The sequence below is a fragment of the Leptosomus discolor genome, chromosome Z (genome assembly GCF_034619465.1).
Source record: "Leptosomus discolor isolate bLepDis1 chromosome Z, bLepDis1.hap2, whole genome shotgun sequence".
Classification (NCBI taxonomy): Eukaryota; Metazoa; Chordata; class Aves; order Leptosomiformes; family Leptosomidae; genus Leptosomus; species Leptosomus discolor.
In genome coordinates this window covers 29,448,180-29,467,548 of record NC_141419.1, presented here as the reverse complement: position 1 = coordinate 29,467,548, position 19,369 = coordinate 29,448,180, and the positions used below count along the sequence as shown (strand labels likewise).

Below are 19,369 nucleotides of genomic sequence, written 5' to 3'. Positions count from 1 at the left end.
GAGATTTTCTTCTCCCAAATTTAGGACAGATTTCCAGAGAATCAAAACAGAAGCAACCTCCGTTGCAGCAGTCAAAAAAGTCAAACCCAGGTTTGGAGAGCTGATAAGTAACTCCAAGTCATCATGCTAAGACGACGGCATTCTTGAAAGAGCTCCAAACAAACTGCAAAACAAAATTGGCATTTAAGTTGAAATTGGACAAGTGCTGCATAGAAATATGCTCACACACAACAGTCATGTTTAAGCCAGTGCATAGAGAAGATAAAAGCACTTATGGTAGTTGCAAATGTTAACAAGTCCATACAACTTGTACAGTTTCGCAATGAGTCCATAGAAAAAGAATATAGTAAGAGTAGAAATGCTCAAGCAAAACCAAAAAAAGATGACTTTCCAACAGTATAAAATCCACATAACAGTTATAGTAAAAAGACATCAGTGGAAAATACTCAACTCAGTCCCAAACACCCAACAGGCAAATAAAACCAGAATAGACAAGCCTTTGGCAGACAATTTTAGAAGTCTAAATATGGCATTAAATTTCTAAATAATCCACAAAATATATTATATGGCATATTCATATTAAATACTATGTAACCCACTCTGCACATCTGATGCTAACAACACTTTAGCCAATGACAGCAAGATGGAGTAAGCTAAAGGAACGCTGGTGAATCACAACAGTGCCCGAGGAAAATATCATCACCAAGTCGTGCTTCAAAAACCGCACTCCAGGACTCCACACTATTATCTATGGAGTAAAACAAAGTTCTCTAGTTTTTCAGGGATGTGCCCTATGTAGTATATGTTATGATCCACTATTACACGAGCAGCAAGACACTGCAACGTAGTATGATTTATGGGCTGGATTAAATTTTTTGCCATTTCTTTCTCATCCAGCAAATCACTAGCAGTTTGTTTATGTGAGTTTGTGGCATCAAAGTGTGAACCTGACTTGATAAGAAGATTCATGATGTCTGGATGGTTGTTCAGTGCAGCAATGTGTAATGGACTGTTGTTATCACAGTCTCTGACATTTACATCAGCACCACATTCCACCAGGATAGCAGTAACTTGTAGAGATGGGAATTTACAAACTGGGTAGCGACCCACACACGTAGTATTATTGTCAACAGCAAGGTGAAGTGGACTGAAGTTATTCTTCCCTCTAGGCTGAAGCTTAAGAAACTTGTAAATAGTCTCTTTCTTAAAATGCTCCTGTTCTGAGCTGCAAGGTACTTTCTCCAACAAGCAAATTAAATGCAAAATGATAGAAAGGGCTTTGTTGAGCTGTATTGGCTCAGGAGGACACTGGGTTTGCTTCATGGCCCGTTCTATTTCAAGAACACTTTTGCACAGTATACCCATGAGATCATCAAATGTGACAGTAGTGCCTAGCAGGCCTTTTGCCCTATCCTGCAGCATGAAGGAGAACAGTTCAGCAAATGATAGTAAACTGCTGGCTGTCATAGGACTCAGTGGATCAAGATTGCTCTGCTGCATGTCCAAAGCATATTTCCATAAGTTGATGCAACGCTTGAAGTTTCCAGAGTCAGCATAGACAGCACCTCTGTATCTAATATAGTAGGACGTATCTGGGTGAGAAGGGCCAAGAATGCGTTCTCTAATTAATAGTGCTTGCATTCTCATTTCATCAGGGTCTGCAATAAGATTTTCTAGCTCTTCTGAGCTGTTTACCTCTTTAGCATAATCATATGCCATAATTAGTGTTTGTGGCACAGGTTTGCTCAAGATATTAGTCCTATCGCTGTATCTCATTTCCATAGCTCGCTTCCAGTATTTCAAAGCACCAAGCAGATCTCTCTTCTTGTCCACAAATGTTGCTCCTAGAAGTTCCAAGGCATTTATGCGCTCAGCCTTACTGGTCTGTGCATGCTGGGTCAGAAAGTCCACGATATTTGTGTGGCCTGTCACACTAGCTGACAGAAGGGGAGTCATTCCATAACCATCCTTTTCCATTTTAGCACAATACTCGAGAAGCATCTTCATGATCTCCAGACTGCCAGATTCCGCACAGTCATGTAATGCCGTGTTTCCTGCAAGAAAAGAAACACAATTACACAAATTGTAATCAAATTATAGTCCAAACTCTGCCATGCTAACAGTTAAATTTGTTAACAGTTTAAGACCCCCGAAAATTAATAGTCAAAAAAAAAATAGCTGTTTTGACACCTATGGACTACAAAAGGCTTAGATGACAAGTCAAAATATTCAAGATCTGACTAAACATCAAGGCTGCTAAGCAGTTATACAAATCAAAATGCTTGATATTATTGCCTGAGAGAATTAAACGGGTTTTAAGCACCTTTTTGTCTCCTCATTAAAATTCCACAAAATTAAAACTGAATTCTCCATTACACAAAAGCACAGAAGCAGGTAATTCCACTGTGTCAAAAGTCAAGCAAGCAGGGCAGAAGACCAGCTTGGCTGAACAGGGAACTGCTCATGGAGCTCAAGACAAAAAAAATTGTACGATCTCTGGAAGCAAGGTCAGGCTTCGCAGGAAGATTACAGAGCTGTGGTTCATACATGCAGGGAGAAGACAACAACAGGCCAAAGTTCAATTAGTTGAAACCAGCCAGACAACAAGGAGGGCTTTTTTGAAGTACATTAATAGCAAGAGAGGTCTAAAGAAAACATCAGACCAATACTTATTGAAGATGGTCACTTGACTAACAGAGATGAAGAAAAAGCTGAGGCCTTCAATGCTTTTTTTGCCCCAGTCTTTAGTAATACAGATAGACCTTGGGCTGCCCAGTCCCTGGAGTCAGAAGACCATGAGTGTGGGAACAGTGACTTCCCATTTGTGGACACTGAAGTTGTAAGGTAGCAGCTGTATCAGCTGAATGTTCACAAGTCCATGGGGGCTGGTGGGATTCATCCCAGAGTACTGAAGGAGCTAGCTAATGTTATGGCAGGACCCCCCTCGATCACTGGAAGCTAGCCAATGTTATCCCAATTTATAAGAAGGGCAAGAGGGAAGACCCAGGGAACTATAGACCTGTTAGTCTAACCCCAGTTCCTGGAAAAATTATGGAAAAGATCATACTGGGTACTATTGAAAGGCATTTAAAGAACAACACAATCATCGGGCACAGTCAACATGGGTTCAGAAAGGGAAAGTCCTGTTTAACTAATTTGATATCCTTCTGCGATAAGATCACCCAGCTTGTGGATGAAGGGCAGGCAGTGGATGTAGTTTTTCTGGATTTTAGTAAGGCTTTTGATACTGTCCCTCACAAAATCCTTCTGCACTGTGCAGCTGTGGGACAAGTGAGTTCATGGCACACTGGGTGAAGAAATGGCTGAAGGTCAGAGCTGAAAGGGTTGTAGTGAATGGGGCTACCTCTGGCTGGCTGGTCACCAGTGGTATTCTTCAGGGCTCAATCCTAGGGCCAGTTCTGTTCCATAGATTCACCAGTGATCTAGATGCAGGAGTTGAACGCACCATTAGCAAGTTTGCTGATGATACCAAGCTGGGAGGTATCTGTTGACTTTCTTGAGAGACAGGAGGCCTTGCAGAGGGATCTAGATAGGCTGGAGCATTGGGCAATCATCAATGGCATAAAATTTAACAAGAACAAATGCTGGATTCTGCACCTGGGATTGAGTAACACCAGGCACAAGTAAAACTGGGAGAGGAGTGGCTGGAGAGCAGCGCTGCAGAAAGGGGTCTGGGGGCGCTCATCAACAGCAGGCTCAACAGGAGTCATCAGTGTGCCCTGGCAGCCAAGAGGGCAAACCTCACCCTGGGGTACATCAAACCCAGCACAGCCAGCTGGTCAAAAGAGGAGATTGTCCTGCTGTATTCAGTGTTGGTGTGGCCCCACCTTGAGCACTGTGTGTGGTTCTGGGCCCCACCATTTAAGAAGGATGTGAAGGTCCTTGAACACGTCCAGAGGAGGGCACCAAAGCTGGTGGAAGAGCTGGAAGGCATGTCCTGTGAGGAGTGGCTCAGGACTTTGGGTGGGTCTAGTTTGGAGAAAAGGCAGCTGAGGGGCCACCTCATTGCTCTCACAGCTTCCTGAGGAGGGGAAGCAGAGAGGGAGGTGCTGAGCTCTTCTCCCTGGGACCAGCAACAGGACACATGGCAATAGTTCAAAGTTCATCAGTGGAGGTTCAGACTTGACATTAGGAAACATTTCTTTATTGAAAGGGTGGACGAACACTGGAACAAGCTTCCTAGCTAAGCAGTCCATGGCCCAAGACTGTCAGCGTTTAAGAGGCATTTGGAAAACACCCTTCATAACAGGCTTTAACTTTTGGTCAGCCCTGAAGTGATCAGGCAGTTGGATTAGATGATCATTGTAGGTCCTTACCAACTGAAATACCCTATAAGGCATTTTATATCTGCTTTCGAGTATGAAACAGAGACTTAAGCTTGCTATCTCCATGTTGTTTCACTTTTCCCTTCTTCCCTTCTCAAATTTCCCTTCTTTTCTACCTCCAGCAATTATTAAAAAAATAATGATATCTGTATGAAAATTAAAGCTGGGCTAACTCAACATTGGCTTTGTTTGCCTCTACACTATACCTCTTCCTCTCTGCATCTGCCAACCCTTTTGATGTACATATTTTGAAGGAGTAATTGTAAACAACAGAAATACAATCCATCACGACAGGCCCTTCATCTCAGCTGGGACCTTTCAGATTGCCAGTATATTCTGAGGGTGCTGAATATTTTGTCAAGCACATGTATAAGTCCAGATAAACCGCTCTTAATGCTTTCTTAGGTCTTTATCCTGAAGTCCGACATCAATCCCTCTGTTCCTCTTGTTAGGATTCCCAAAGCCAAGAACTGAAAAAATGCCTTCAACGCACAACACACAGCCCTCTATCTTGTAAGTGTCTTATCACTGCATGCAGACTATTTCTTATTAGCATCACTTCATACAGTCTTTGATTTAAAGGCACTCTGGTTCTAACACCACATGGGCAAATTTCTAGTAAGCACTAGGGCCACCTCTTTGAAAACTCTATTCACAGAAAATTAGAAAGCAAGCACTGGACCACAGCTAAATATTTAACTACTAGGCTTCAATTAGATGAAAATTTTGCTTAACTTCAAATATGAGCACTTCACTAGAGGAGAAGGCAAGAGATGGGAGACAAACACTCCTGGTCCCCTCCCAAAATAACAGTCTCTTATGTGGTTGACAACTTTTAAAGTTACACAGGTTTAATCTACCTTGTTCTTTATAATATATTACACATTCTACAGATTCAGGTATAGTAACTTTGCAGCCTTCCACTAAATTAATATGTAAATTATTAACAGAAAGCTCATGTAACTCAGCCCTCCCCCAGTTCAGATTTCTTACATCAGTAGTGCTGCAAATTCCAGTTAACTGCCCACCAGATCATCAGTTTCTGTTACACTGTCAGCAAGTTTCCACATTCACAAATTAGGCCTTCTTTTCTAAGGGTCTCTGTCCATTCATAGTCATCAGATTTGTCTTTTAAAAGTTCAGAGAAGTTTCCTGAAACCTTATTTGCATTTTTGTTAGGCTTTTTAATGCCAACAAGACAACAATTTATAGTGCACTTTGCTGTCATATTTCTAGTCTCTAACAGAACTTACCTTCTTTCTAAGAAGACAAAGTAAGGGGATATAAAGTTGAAGAAAAAATACAAAAGCAAAATTCAGAAATATCTGGTCAAATCATGACAGCTGTCCTCTAAATTCCATACCCCCTTATCACCAGCAGAACTAGACACCTTAGATCCACAATGTAGACCTCTATTCTGTGTTTTGAATTAGGACATTATCATGTAGTAGCTTGCTTTATCTTCTGTTGACAAGTCACTGAGAAAAGAAAATGTCTCTCCAATGCTTTTGCAAGTTTTGGTAAGCAGAAGTATGTAGAAACTCAAGGTCTGTCTAGAGGAAAATTTTCTAATGGCCACTGGCTATTTTGCCTTGGTTTCCCCATCAGTACCCCAGTCATCCCCTCCACACTCTTTCTCTTCTAATCTTTTCGTTTCCCAAAACTTTACATGTAATTTGGTCTGCTGCTTCTTCCTCAAACTTGTTTGTGGACCGTCTGAAGAATAACTGACAGCACATTTCAATGTCTCTTTGTTGCTCTCAATTCCAGCAACCAGGAGAACAGCAGTAAGGAGGAAGAGCAGTTATTCAGGACAAACTGAGTCGCAATCCAGGCTCAGCAGATACCAAAATTCAGCTGACACTAATCAAATTTGTACAAAAGACATGTAAAAACTTGTTTTCAGAAGCTTGTAACTCAAGTTTAACAGGTTTTTTCATAAACATATTTTGTCCCCCCAACCAGCGTTCTAAGTGCAAGTTCCAAAACATGAAAAAAACAAACACAGAAAGTGACAGAATGTTTCATTAGCAGACAGTGAACTTAACTTGCAAAATACTTCCTTTCCCAGAATATTTCTGAATAGTGGCTAGTGATTTTACTATGATCTACTAACAAGTAAGCTGAGGAAACCACCTTGATGCAAAGTGGCACCTGAAATTATCTGTTAGATCAAGATTCACAAAGCTAACCCCAGTTCATACAATGCCACGTGATTTTCAATCTTTAATACCTTCAGCAATTTTTATCACTGATAGAGCGTATTAAGTCAGGTTGAGGTCCAGCCAGGCTATAGTCTCTACCAAAGCCAACAAATTTCCAACTGCAAGAATGGAGATCAAAACGAATTTAGGTGGATTAAAAATTTGGTGAAATGCATAGTTTACCAACTAATTCCCTCTGTCCTTATCACACATCACAGACCAGAAAACTGTCCACACCTCCATACTGAGGAGCACAAGACCTTTAAACTCCTCAGATGGGAAGGTGTCAAAAGCAGACAAATGCACATTGATAAAAGCCAGATAAAAGACAATCATAGCAGTCAATCCACAAGTAAAGACTGGCTGGTTCCTCAGACCATCTACACTTTTTTACTCAGTGATGAAAGCAAAATCAGATGCATCTATGGGTTGGCCGAGCCACCAGTTAATACAGCTATTTCAGGGTGTTTTCAAGTCCATATACCATCCCTCACAGTAGAGCTCTGAAACACTGGAATTGGCACCGACTTTCTACCTTCAAGTCATTATTTAGATATTTTAAAGTCATAACTTAAAAGTATATTAAAGACAAATAAGCCAAAAGGTATTAGTAACATCAAAGTTCTGACTGTTGATTCACAACTATTAACATACATTTTGCTGGCTTTGACAATAGGATCAATGGCAGCTATTCCATTAAACATTGTAGATCCATCACCATATAATGCTGCTCTTGACACTTATCAATTGCCAGGCATATATGCTGTGACACATTAATACTGAAAAAATCCATATGAATTAAGCTTAGCAATTGCCTGGGTAAATTCAAGTCCAATCCAACAGTCTGTAGGTCATCCATTTACGATGCAGCTATGCAGAACATGTGGAAATATGCTTAAGACTGCAAGGAATTTCACTACTCTGTCCAACTGGATGACCTCAATTAAAAAAAAGGGGTTTGAAATTCAGATTACCATTAGACTTATGCTTAAAACAGCTGTTTCCGACAGCATATCAGTAGCGTAATTTTTTAGCCACTTATACTGTAGTGGCCCTTATAGTTACAGTTATGTGTTATATAAATGCATATATAACCATGTACAAATTAATAAAGGAAGGCCATGACCACTCATTTTTAGTGACTGCACCTCGCTCAGGTTTGACTGGATGGTACAGGTACAGCAGTCAGAAGGACACAGTGTAAAAAACCCCACATTTCCATAGACTGGAAGTGGGCACAGGTAGACAGATAGTTGAGAGTTGCCAACTTAAAAAACCATAAACCCCAACCTTAGGTGGCTGGTAATCCTGTTGTTTCCTACATCTAGCAAGTAGCAAGTGTTAAATTTGAGGAAGAACTTAAAAGAAAATATGGCAGCGTCCTTAATATTTAATTCAAAGTCTATGTTCCACATATAGGCCAGGAATTGAACAGTTCAAGTAAGTATGGCAAATCAACAATTATTCTGTGACTTAACTCATCCATTTCAAAACCATTGTATTGTCTATAGTGACAGCAATAGTCAGTGGCTGAACACAATTCAGCAGTTAACGCAATTTCTGTAACATTATTTATTCAGGTACAAACTAAAAATCAGTATTATAACTACTGCTGTATTAAAAAGGAAAAAGGCTGAAAATAAGTAAAAGTAAATTAATTCTCTTTCATAAGCAGTTTTCCAAGTGACACATACAAAGATGATGGTCAAATTAAAGTATTAAAGGTGTGAATGATTATTTCAAAATAGGTGTAACTAAATTTTCTTAATCCATTTTTAATTCCAAGATGATCTGCAAGGATTTAATCACATAGAGAAGACAGCTAATATTACAACAACATGAAAGGCTCATTGTTCTTGCACAGAAACAAAATTGGTCTGGAAATGTGTTGGTAGTCACTGTATTCTGCTAGCAAGGGAGTGCCACAATACTGCATTGCCAATACTGCCTAGGAACCATTTCTGCCTGTATAAAACTTTACTATTCATATTACCTCATAACTTCCTCTAATTAAAAATAGCAACAAAGAAATGGAATAACCCCACCTCCAGCTCTCTCAAATCTTGCAAAAAACAAATTAAGGAAAAAGGTATGGTCAGGTGACACCACAGCTTCATGTTTTACTCCTCTGTTACAGTCCTCCTTTACAACTGGTATGAACATACACAAACACTTCGCATATCACAGAACTAATTCTCTAACTACCCAGTGTTACCAAAAGCTTATTGGAGTCGGGGGTGGGCATTCAAATTCATAATGAGGCCATGTCTTTCTATGTCATAAGCAAATAATTCCCAAAATAGACCAATAGCTTGTCACATGGGAATGAAAGAAAATGAAGCAATGACACAGAAAGCGATTTGACATGATTTGCAACCAATTAAGTACATCCACTTCCTAATACTCACAAACTGCTTTATCAAATTTCTGGGTAGTAAAACTTACATTAAAATTTAGTATCAAGCTGATTTTATATCCAAGATCTTTAAACATAGGAGAAAAAAGATCTAATTTAAGTGACTGATCAGTATGTAAAATGTATATATTTTTGCAGCCTTACAGATGAAATCAATCACTTCTATGAAGTGTTCATGTGACATTAACTTTTTTCCTAACAGAGCATTTGAAGTAATTAAGTCTTCCAAGAGTGTTACTGATCTAAAACACACAAAAGTATTAATACGTACATACAAACATGGACAGTGCACAAGAAAACTGTTCTACAACCCTGGGCTCACTATGTGTGACAAAGAAATACCAAACGTATGCCTTCCCTTTAAGAAGAAATTAAGTAAAAATTACAAAGAACTGATAATCTCAACAAGTTATTTTAATCTAGTTTCCATATGCTGTAAAGGAATAATTGCTCTCTTGCTTATCAAAGTGCTTCACAAGAACTTGTATTATCAAGATTACCAATACAAAACATGCTGTTAATAATTTAATTTCAGTATAAACTCCTTTTCAGTTGAAATTCAAGAATTTATTCCTTTAAACTGTATCGTCCTTATTTTATTTACAGACATTCCTACTGAAGTTCAGTTTGCACATAGCGTCACACACAAAATATCTATGAAATGCTGTGCACTTCGCTATGTAATACCGACCAAAAAAGGTAAAAAAAGACAAACCAAAAAAAAAGGGGAGACAGAACACTTTAAGAGCAAGGGTTTATTCACAAGGGGAAAAAAGAAAGGGGAAAAAAGGGGGGAGATTTGTTTTCGTGTGAGGGGTTTTTTTTTGTTTGGTTCCCCCTACAGCCCTAAATTATTCTTGGCACGCAAACAAGACAACCAACCTCAGAAGAGAACAAACCTGTCAGACTCCTTAATGTTTACTGCAAGAAAAAAATATTTTAGTTTTTATTTCATTTTTTTACTGAAGCAGACTGATCATACAGCAAAGTGTGAATCTCTCTAATGCCCCTAGTCTGTAAAAGGGTCTGCCAAGTCTCTAAAAGACTTTTTTCCCCTTACTGGTAGGTTTGAGTGTTACACTTTCCAGCATGCCACAAGAACAATACTGAAATAGCACTAGCCTTTGATACAGCACTACTATGCATATAACCTTGATACAGGACCCAAAGAGACTGAGGTCTGTATGTTTCTACACTTTCTAAAATGAGGAAGCAAATTTAAGAAGCTATTCCAATCAAACACTTTGCCAGTGGAATTTAAGAACAAGTTTTGAATCATAGTGTTATTTTGCATTTGCAAAATACATGAGTCCCTCCAACTGCTGCAGTAGCATGGAGGACCATAAACAACAAAGAATCAGGGCTTGCAACCAAACATTCCCATGCATATCTCAAGAGACACCTAAAGGAACACCTAGTCCAGCAATTCTTATGAAACTTTCTAATACTCAGGAGGACAGAAATTAGTCTTCTGGCTAGCAGATGCATCAGCTAACTACAGAAGAGGGACAGCTACTGAAAACCACTAGTAAAAGTCACAAGTACCACTCTGAAGGGAGAGACCACATATCAAGCAGCTGAGCAAATGCAAAGACATAGGAGCCACGTTCAGAAAAAAATATCTGCCTTTCAAGTATGTATGTTCGGAAAGAGTCCTTTTTCCCCTCCACCATCACATTCAGACCATCCTGGCTATCAGCACCTGTGTACTTTTATCTACAATTTAACTCATTAACTGCAGAAGGCAAAGGAATGAGTCTCCATTGTTGCAGCCAGTCTGGTGGAGGAGGATAAAACATAACATGAATTATCAAAATGTGCATTGCAAATTTTAAAAATATGGAAGATAAAAGTGTCCTGGATGCAGTTAAGACAATTATAAGATCCTTTTAAAATAGTATGCATGCAAAATAATTTTATTGGGGAAATTATATGAAATATTTTATTCAAAATATAAAATCCAACAAACACAGCCCCAGGTATATCCCCAAGAGAGCCCAAATCTGTAATCTGAAGGCCTAAAGACTGCTACTACTTGAATTACAAGAGTAAGCATTTCCCTCTCTACATACAGCAGCCAAAGAAAGACTGTGCACAGAAAGGCATCAGTGAAACACTGTATTCAAGAATCCAGAGGCCTATTCTGAACATGGTAGGGAGCACCACTGTTAACCACAGATCACTGGCAGGCTTTACAATGCAGCAGAACCGAAAACTGCATACAGTCGACACACAGAACATCCTCCTCATCCAGCACAAACATAGGTCTGTGCTTCGCTTGAGGTTTAGTTCTAGGGTTCTACCTCCTCCTGAAAAAACTCAGATTTCTGCTACTCTAGCACTACCCACACTGCTCCTCCTTTCAAGAGCAGTATAAAAGCTTTAAAAACTTTAAGGTTTTTTTTTTTAAAAAAAAAAACAACTTCCCATTTCAGATATCATTATATACCAGTGCAATTTATTAAGCTTTGTTATTTTTAATCTGCAGCTTCTTAAACCAGGAGTAACATACTGGAGAAGCCTCTGAATTAGGAAAACAGTGGTGAATTAGCTCACTTTAAGGGTTGCTTTGGCTGCTTTTTGCTCTTCTACAAAAAAACCCCGAATATCTACAGTTATCTTTGCTGTTCCCAACATTTCTGTGAGAAAAAAACCCACCCTTCTTACCCCAGGTATCCGTTTTTCCCCCTCACTAACACCTGTTCATGTAACCTAAAACGTTTTTTAGAAAATCTTTTGTGTACATTTCTGTTGCCTACGTGCTTCACAAAAGTCCGAGGAAACTGTGAAAGTTCAGATCTGCAAAACAGTAGAAACAAAGACAACTAAAGGCTCATACTTTGAATTCAGAACCATTGGCCATCTTTCACAGTATAGCACTTATCAATCCCAAACATCTTGTTGCTGCCTCCTTCACCACCACCTCCTACAAGACAGTGCCAGACCTACACTTTACCTCAGTGTAGCATCTTATCTGATTCAGACTCTGAAGTCTTTATGAACATGTTAATCATTTCCTAGCTGTACTTTTGCACTTTCACAACTGTCTTTCAAGAACCTCTGCATTCTGAATTTCCATAGCCCAAAATACAGTTGTGGGTTTCTGCCTGTATTTCAGAAGCAGGACTTCACATGTTTTCACCTGCTCTTTTATACCCTGGCTCAGTTGTCACCCAGACTTGTCACCCACTAGATGCCTGTGAACTTACCTATTTTCCCACCTCAGAGCATTTGGACTGTTCCCTGGAACTGTCAACACATTTTCCTATCTTTCCCAGCTCTAGATTTTCCTGGGTTTTAAAATGTGAATAAGGTCCTACCTTGCAATATGAAAATCCAGTGGAAAACCACAAGTAATAGTTCAAGTAATGTTGCTCTCTGCCCGCCCGTCCCATGGTTTTAAGAACAATATCTGGAAAAGAATCTATCAACAGCACCTCTACTGAAGTTAGTTTTGGTCTTATAAGGAGCATTGTAATTTAAATACAGCAAAATTTACAGTAGGTAAAGCTTTTACATCTTTCACACAAGAGTAGGCTTCTCCATGCATGTCCGAGGAAGGGGCCTATCTAAAAAGAATTCAGACACAAGGATAGTAACAACTTTTACCACTTAAGAGCAGAGCACTCAGATTCTTTACCTCCCTACTACAAGCACAGACACACTGTCAATTGTTTAATACAAAACAGGGAGGAGCAAAAACTGAAAGTAATACACAGACACTTTGAGGTGGAACATGACAAGGTAGAATGAATCCTGTTGGCAATACTAACTTTGAAATTAATTGGCACTGAGTATTCTTGCAAAACAAAGTTGAGAAGGTTAGCAGCTAAGCCTCAGCCACTGTAATACCTATACTGTTGCAATACTTCAGGCTACCAACTTTGATCAGTTCTGCCTTTCCACAGCTGACTTTCACTTTCAGGGTTTTTAGTACTTTCTTTCTCTCTTCCTTTACCTCACTGCTGCTTATTAAATAAGAGATCAGCTTTGCTTTAAGATGCCAAAAAGAAAATGCATGCTCATGTCATATCAGAGGGTATTTCCATATACGAAAACATATTCCACATACTTGACTAACAGATACCTATTACATACACACACCCATTTGTACTCATGGCAGTTTGAAGTCTAAAATGAATTTTAATGAGCTAAAACATATCCAATCCAACTTTTTAATTTAATTTAAATAAGGATCAGTTATGCCTTATGAACATCTGCCCATGTGCCTAGTTTGAGAGTCACAAAGTAAAAGAAGCAGAGAGAGGAAAGAATTAAGAAAACAGGGAAACTGAGAGCACAGAAAAAAAATCCCCAAGTGTGTGGCTGCCACTCAGTCATTTAAACAAAGACAAATAACACTAATACACTAGTCAAGTGAATAATGGGGACCAGTAAAGCCTATCCAACAACACGAAACGAGGGGGGGAAAGAGCTACAGAGATGTGTATTTTTCCCTGCTACCTTAAAAGTTTAACAGCACTGCTCTGTTCACACCTATCACAAAGGGATAGGTTTAAAACTAAAAAACAATACACACTTTATATTTAGCTTGTTATTCCAAGAACCCCGTCTAGAAAAATGACATTTTTATCCTATCACAAGTCTATGATGATTCATAAGCAACCTTAAATCCTTACAAAGGAAGATTTATTTTACTCTGCCCACCTCTATGACAAATCTGTAGTTTAGCTTTCTTTACATTAAACCCACAAGATCTGCATGATTTGCTGAAAGAGGGCATAATTAACTGAACAGCTTTTCCAAAGATTACTTTCACATCTGGCACTTACCAGTATCATACAATAATCTAGACACAAAGTACACTTTAAGAGAAATAACTGTATAGTATACTGTTGCAAACATAATTAGCCCGAAACAGGTAGTGGAACTATTACACTACAAAAAGGTTTATTAGCAGATTAGTAATGTATATAAAAAAAGCTGCTGAACACAATCCTGGCTCAGTAAGGTAAAAGTTAACCTTAACGTGCAGTAATTGATATGCTTTTCAGACAAGTATCACACCCACATACAAGTCTGAGGTGTAATAAAAAGCGCCAGTTGTTAAACCAAGAGGTCCACATAATTATGATCAACTGTGATCATAATATGTGGATTATGTTTTGCTCGTAATTATGAACAAAACCAACACAAATCTTCACTTTGAATAACACCAGGGTAATTGTAAACAGGGGCAAAGAGATGTCCTTTGCAATCTGCAACACTGAAGTCCTGCTGGGATCACAGCCACCTGCAGTTTCATTTCTTTAATCCTAATACATGCTTTTGTTTACTAACACTGAAAAAAGGTGCAAAATTATTCAAGAATTTGGAGGGACAGGAAGGTGAAAAGCAGTGTTCGTTCATTTCCAATGCAGAAACAAATTTTTCTCCTTTATGCATCTTTCCTTCTACTAGCCTTACTGACATAGGTCAGTTTTACATACAGCATATTTTGTTAAGAAACATTATAAAACCCAAGAATATATGCTTATGTATTTGAATACGTTGCCACACCAACACACTACAAAGAGGAGTTCTCAGCAAGTTTATTGGCTTTTCACACATGCATAAATGTGACATTTCATATGACTAAGTCTTTTTAAGAATTAGGGGGTTAAGATTAAAATGTATCAATTTAAAATAAAATTATACAACCCGTGTTAACAAAGGGATACATTAAAAAAAACAGTAAAAACATAGCTAAATACACTTTATCTTACTCATGCACTTTATGAGACTAGAAAAATATTTTTGTATGTCAGCCCACTAAAGAACGGTAAATGACTACCTTTACCCCTATTTACCACAAGGGAAGTGAAAAAATTAACTTACCTTTAACACTTTTTCTGTTAACATCAGCTCCTTTTTCAAGTAAGTACTGAGCAATTTCTTTGTGGCCTTTGTAACATGAGATCATCAAGCACGTATGCCCATGACGGTTTGATACTTCCAGGTCTGCTTTGTGCTCCACAAGGTATTTTACTATTTCCAGGTGACCATCAAAACAGGCAGCTCTAAGTGGTGTTGAATTTGTCAGAGTTGTATTGTTGACAGATGCACCATGATCTAACAGACACTGCACCACCTTCAAGTGGCCAGCCGCTGACGCTGCCCATAATGGTGGAGCCCCCTCAATGGTCTCACCATCAAAATTCACCGAACCACCAACTTCTATCGATGCAGAGCAATGGTCCAACAAGTATTCCACCATGTCAAGGTGACCGTAACGGGCTGCCATCAGAAGTGGTGTGGCACCATTGGTCTTCTCTGACATCAGCAGGGCAACCTCTTCTGTTGTTTTGCTTGCCAGTAATTTGCAAAGGAGCCGCAGCTTGCCATCACGAGCTGCGTTGAACACTGCTGTCTTTAGATCCATTTAGTCTGTACTTCTCCGCTTCTTGAAGGGCACACACTTGCCTTTTTCAAAGTTAAAAGCTTACTGTGAGAAATGCACAGCCCAAACAGAATGTTGTCAGCTTCTTCTCAGAGCAGTTTCATCTATATGGGACAACAAGGAGATTCTGAACAGGGTACTGACAAAGCACAAGCTGTGCTTGTTACAAATCTGCAAGAGAAAGAATTCTGGATGTTTTCACCTCATACTTGGCAAACAAGTAACTGCAATTGTATTTTTCTACAGCTATACCCAAATGACCCGCTGTTGTGGTGCGCCGACGTCCATCTGCCTTCCTTGGGACCCTCCCGGGCTGCGCGGTGCACCCTGACGAGGGCTGTTGGCGGGGGGAGGGGGGGGAAAGAGGCTGATCCTACCAGCGTGTTATCCATACCAGCGGCAGAAAAATCCTCTTTTCCCTTACAGCGTTACGATCCGTATCTCCGACTTGTTCTGAGGCGCAGCCTAAGGACAGAGGCCCCCACGCCCCCAAGGAGCCCCGCAGACACGCACCCCACGGTGGAAAGCCAGGCGAGGAAGGCGACGCACGTCCCGTCGGCCGCGCTTTGGCCGAGCCTCTGGCGGTAAGAAGAGCCTGAGCCTGCCCTTTCCCTCACAACCACCTGCAGTCCGCCCAGAGGCCCGCCACCCCTCCTCAAAGCGAGCCCCCTCAGCGACCTCTCTCCCCCACGCTTCCTCCCTCCCTCCCACCCCTCAGGGCCCCAAAAGCGTTCTTGGCTCCCTCACGGCCCGCCACAGCCTCCCCGCCCGCCCGGAGCCGGCCATAAAGCGCCACCGGTCTGCGGGTTACCTTCCCGGGGCGCCACGGGCCCTCCCGTCGCAGGCGGCCTCACAGACAAGCGCCCGCCCTCGCTGCTGCCCCCCGCGCCCCGTCCTGCTCCTCCATGACAGCCGACCCCGCGCAGCGCAGCCTCTTGGGCGCGGTCAGGACCAATCAGAAAAGGGCGCGGGCGCCCGCCAGCCTCTCGCAGAGGGGCTGAGGGGCGGGACTACGGCGCCGCTCAAGGGCGGTGGAGAGGGCGGCAGCCGGCCGCTAGGGGGCGGTCGAGGGCCCTCCCCGGCGCCGCACCCCGCTATAGCGCGGGTGGGCGGCGAGGCGGGGGATCGGGGCTTATTCCAAGGGTCGGAGCTGGTTGTGCCGCCCCCCATGCGAGGGGGGCGGCACAACCCTGTGGGGCCAAAGACACTATATATATATATATGCTTCATTAATTAACAAATTTTGGGTGAAGTGTGCAATTTTTACAGCGCAGAGGATGCTCTGGCTCTGGACAACGTTGCTCTTTGGCATAAAATTTGCTTTTTCTGTTGTTGCACATGACTTGCTATGGGTTTAGCATGTAACGTTTGTTTTATTCCTATAATAGTAAAAAGAGAGAAAGACCTAAAAAAGCTGCACCCGAGCAAGCGAATACAGCTTCTGACACGAGTAAATACGTTCTCTGCAAGCCTCAGGAAGGAGAGGTGCCATGTGCGGAAACAAACTTCGAGAAGACCCACGGGCTGTAATTTGGAGATCAATTTGCCATGCAATAACAAAAAAACAAACAAAACAAAAAAAAAAAAAAGAGAGAAAACAGTCTGATTTGCAGCTTTATGTAAAGAGGCAATGTATCACAGCCTGGCTCACCGTTTGTCCCTTTGTACCCTGCTCCAGCAAGACAGTACATAGACATGGTTGTTTTGTCTGCAAACCTCAGAAATCAGAGTCATGAAAACAAACGCGGAATTTAGAAATGAGAATCAAATTGACTAAGGACCTGGTGATACAAATTTATGGGGAGAGACTAAAACATGTAACTTTTTGTAAATGTAAAATTAGAACTAAGTGGGGGTAAGAAGAAAAGAGAACTTTTTCAAGAGATGTGAGTGGAATGGAGGAATTATTTGAATAGTTTTACAAGCTTTAGTCAACACCAATTGCGAAGAAAATGAAGAGAGGAAAGCACATGCTTAGCATCAAAAATAATATCCTGGTAGGGAGGCTCTATCAAGCCAGTAAAATCATTCGGAAGTTGTGGGATCTCACTGGTAGAGTCATTTGTGACTGGGCTATGCAAATCATATCACGTATAAGTAAGGCACCGTAGGGAACAGCTCTGCGCCAGAGGAGATGACAACTTGACAGATCTTTCCCCTTCAGTCCCCGGAGTTCTCAGGGTGAGCACCATGCAGCGCACTCTGCACTGATGGACCTGGAAACTACAGGGCTTAGCTGTTGCTTGTAAAGCAGTGGATGCAGAAGTGCTTCTACGGATGTCAAACACAGGCACGTCCCCACACCCTCCTGGCTCTGAATTAGGCCAAGGTCCCGGAACACGGTCCCCAGGAGGAAAATTGGGCAGGCAGGCCAGAGGGTGGTGGGAGTGGCTTCTGCAGACACCTGCTGCCTGGACCACGGCAGGAGAGGAACTGTGGCATGCAGCTCCGAGGCACACCAACAGCAAGTTTTGACACAGCCTGTTGGACTACTGGGCTTCTGCTTTAAATAAAAATCTTTGTCTCCTGTGACAAATAATAGACCTGCCTTGATACTTCAGAAATCTACCTCAGAGTCACTAGGTGTAAGCATCTATGAATTAAAAAGAGAAATAAATCATTAAAGAAAATTTTATGGGAGTTATACTTCTCCAAGTGCCCTGCTTCCATCCTTCTCTTTCATACCTGGATATGTATGTCTTCAACAATTATTTAATTGTATCTATATTTTATAAAGGCCATTGTCAGGACATGGGTGGACTTAAGGAGGTCTGAAAATGCAGCCACACCCTGACCGCTGTTGTACATGTTCCACACTTCCACACTGCCCTGTGGAGTTGGCACTGGCTCAGCAGTACCTAGCTCCAAAAGGCACTGATTGCCAAGTCCAGGTATGACCCCAGCCAGCACTTCCCCACTGCAGTTATTTTTCTGACTCAATGGACCCAAGCCCTGCTTTCCAGAGCTAAAAAGCAGATATTTTGACCCAGTGTACCTGAAGCACCATGAAAAACAAGAGATACCAGTACCTTCTTTAAGGTTTCACCTCTACTAATTCGTAGACAGTCAATTTGGCATTGGGACGTAGTGCTGGGGACATGGTGCCAGGTACAATTTCATGTGGCTACCTCCCTCTCTCTTGTGGCCCATTGCTGGATGTAGGAATAATGGCCCCATGCCCACAGGGAAAGGGAGGTGTTGTTGTCAGACTGGGACTTTTGGTGGTACCCCAAGTGCAGCCCATGCCATTGAAAAGACCAGTTAGCCTTGATGCTTGATTGGTTTTGCAGTTTCCTTCCCCAAAATACACCCTTTGTTTCTGAAAGCTGTGAATGGAGGATGATGTGTTAAGTGGAATAATAACATGTGTTGCAATAACTTAGTTCTTACCTCAGGGTATTCTTGTCCTCACAGCTATTCACAGGAAACAGCTGGAGGGATTTGTCACATACATGAGGGATTAATGTGCTACCCACCTTGCAGTCACCTACAGCTTGGTGTGGAGCAGTCCTCCCCTCGATGCCTGGGTATGCCTCTGTGGCACTATATCTCACAGAGCAGTGTTTTACTGTTGCATCTATGGTCTTAGTTACAGATTGACGAAGAGATGTTAATTTTGTGTACAGATGGTACGCATACCATAAGGGAAAACTCAGAGGTCACCAGATAATGCTTGATGCAACACTTGGTCTGACCCAGTGGGAGAGTTTTCAGACTGCCATTGATAATATTTTGGGAGGCAACTTCTGTTTTCAGCAAGAGGTCTGGTTGTAAAGTGCTGTATTATTTCATTTCAAACCCTCAGTTCTTTATCCCTATGTCCCAAAGGACAAAAGAGGATGGTGCAGAGCTTGCTTTCTCCTCAAAACAGGCTATGCACAGCAATACAGCAAACAGAAGCCACAACCACATCTTAGGTGTTAGCTTTGGCACTAGAAGCAATATATCTACATTAACGTGCTGATTTCCTCAAATTTTTTATCCTGCTTTTCATCATGTGACA

At 41.3% G+C, this 19,369-nt stretch overlaps 1 protein-coding gene across 1 annotated transcript; it reads right to left on the bottom strand.

The window, feature by feature from the left end:
• Positions 1-717: 717 nt before the first annotated feature.
• Positions 718-15,473, bottom strand: FEM1C (fem-1 homolog C). The gene is made up of 2 exons (XM_086479763.1): positions 14,805-15,473; positions 718-2,054 (listed from the first exon to the last, which is right to left on the bottom strand). Exons 1-2 carry the CDS (start codon positions 15,346-15,348, stop codon positions 745-747), a joined length of 1,854 nt encoding a protein of 617 aa, XP_086335889.1. The 5' UTR covers positions 15,349-15,473; the 3' UTR covers positions 718-744.
• Between the last annotated feature and the right edge of the window lie 3,896 nt (positions 15,474-19,369).

Coding starts and splice junctions, on each gene's coding strand:
- FEM1C (XM_086479763.1), bottom strand. CDS start 15,348: ATGGATCTAAAGACAGCAGTGTTCAACGCAGCTCGTGATGGCAAGCTG. Junction 2,055..14,804: donor TAACAGAAAAAGTGTTAAAG/GTAAGTTAATTT, acceptor CTTTTCTTGCAG/GAAACACGGCATTACATGAC.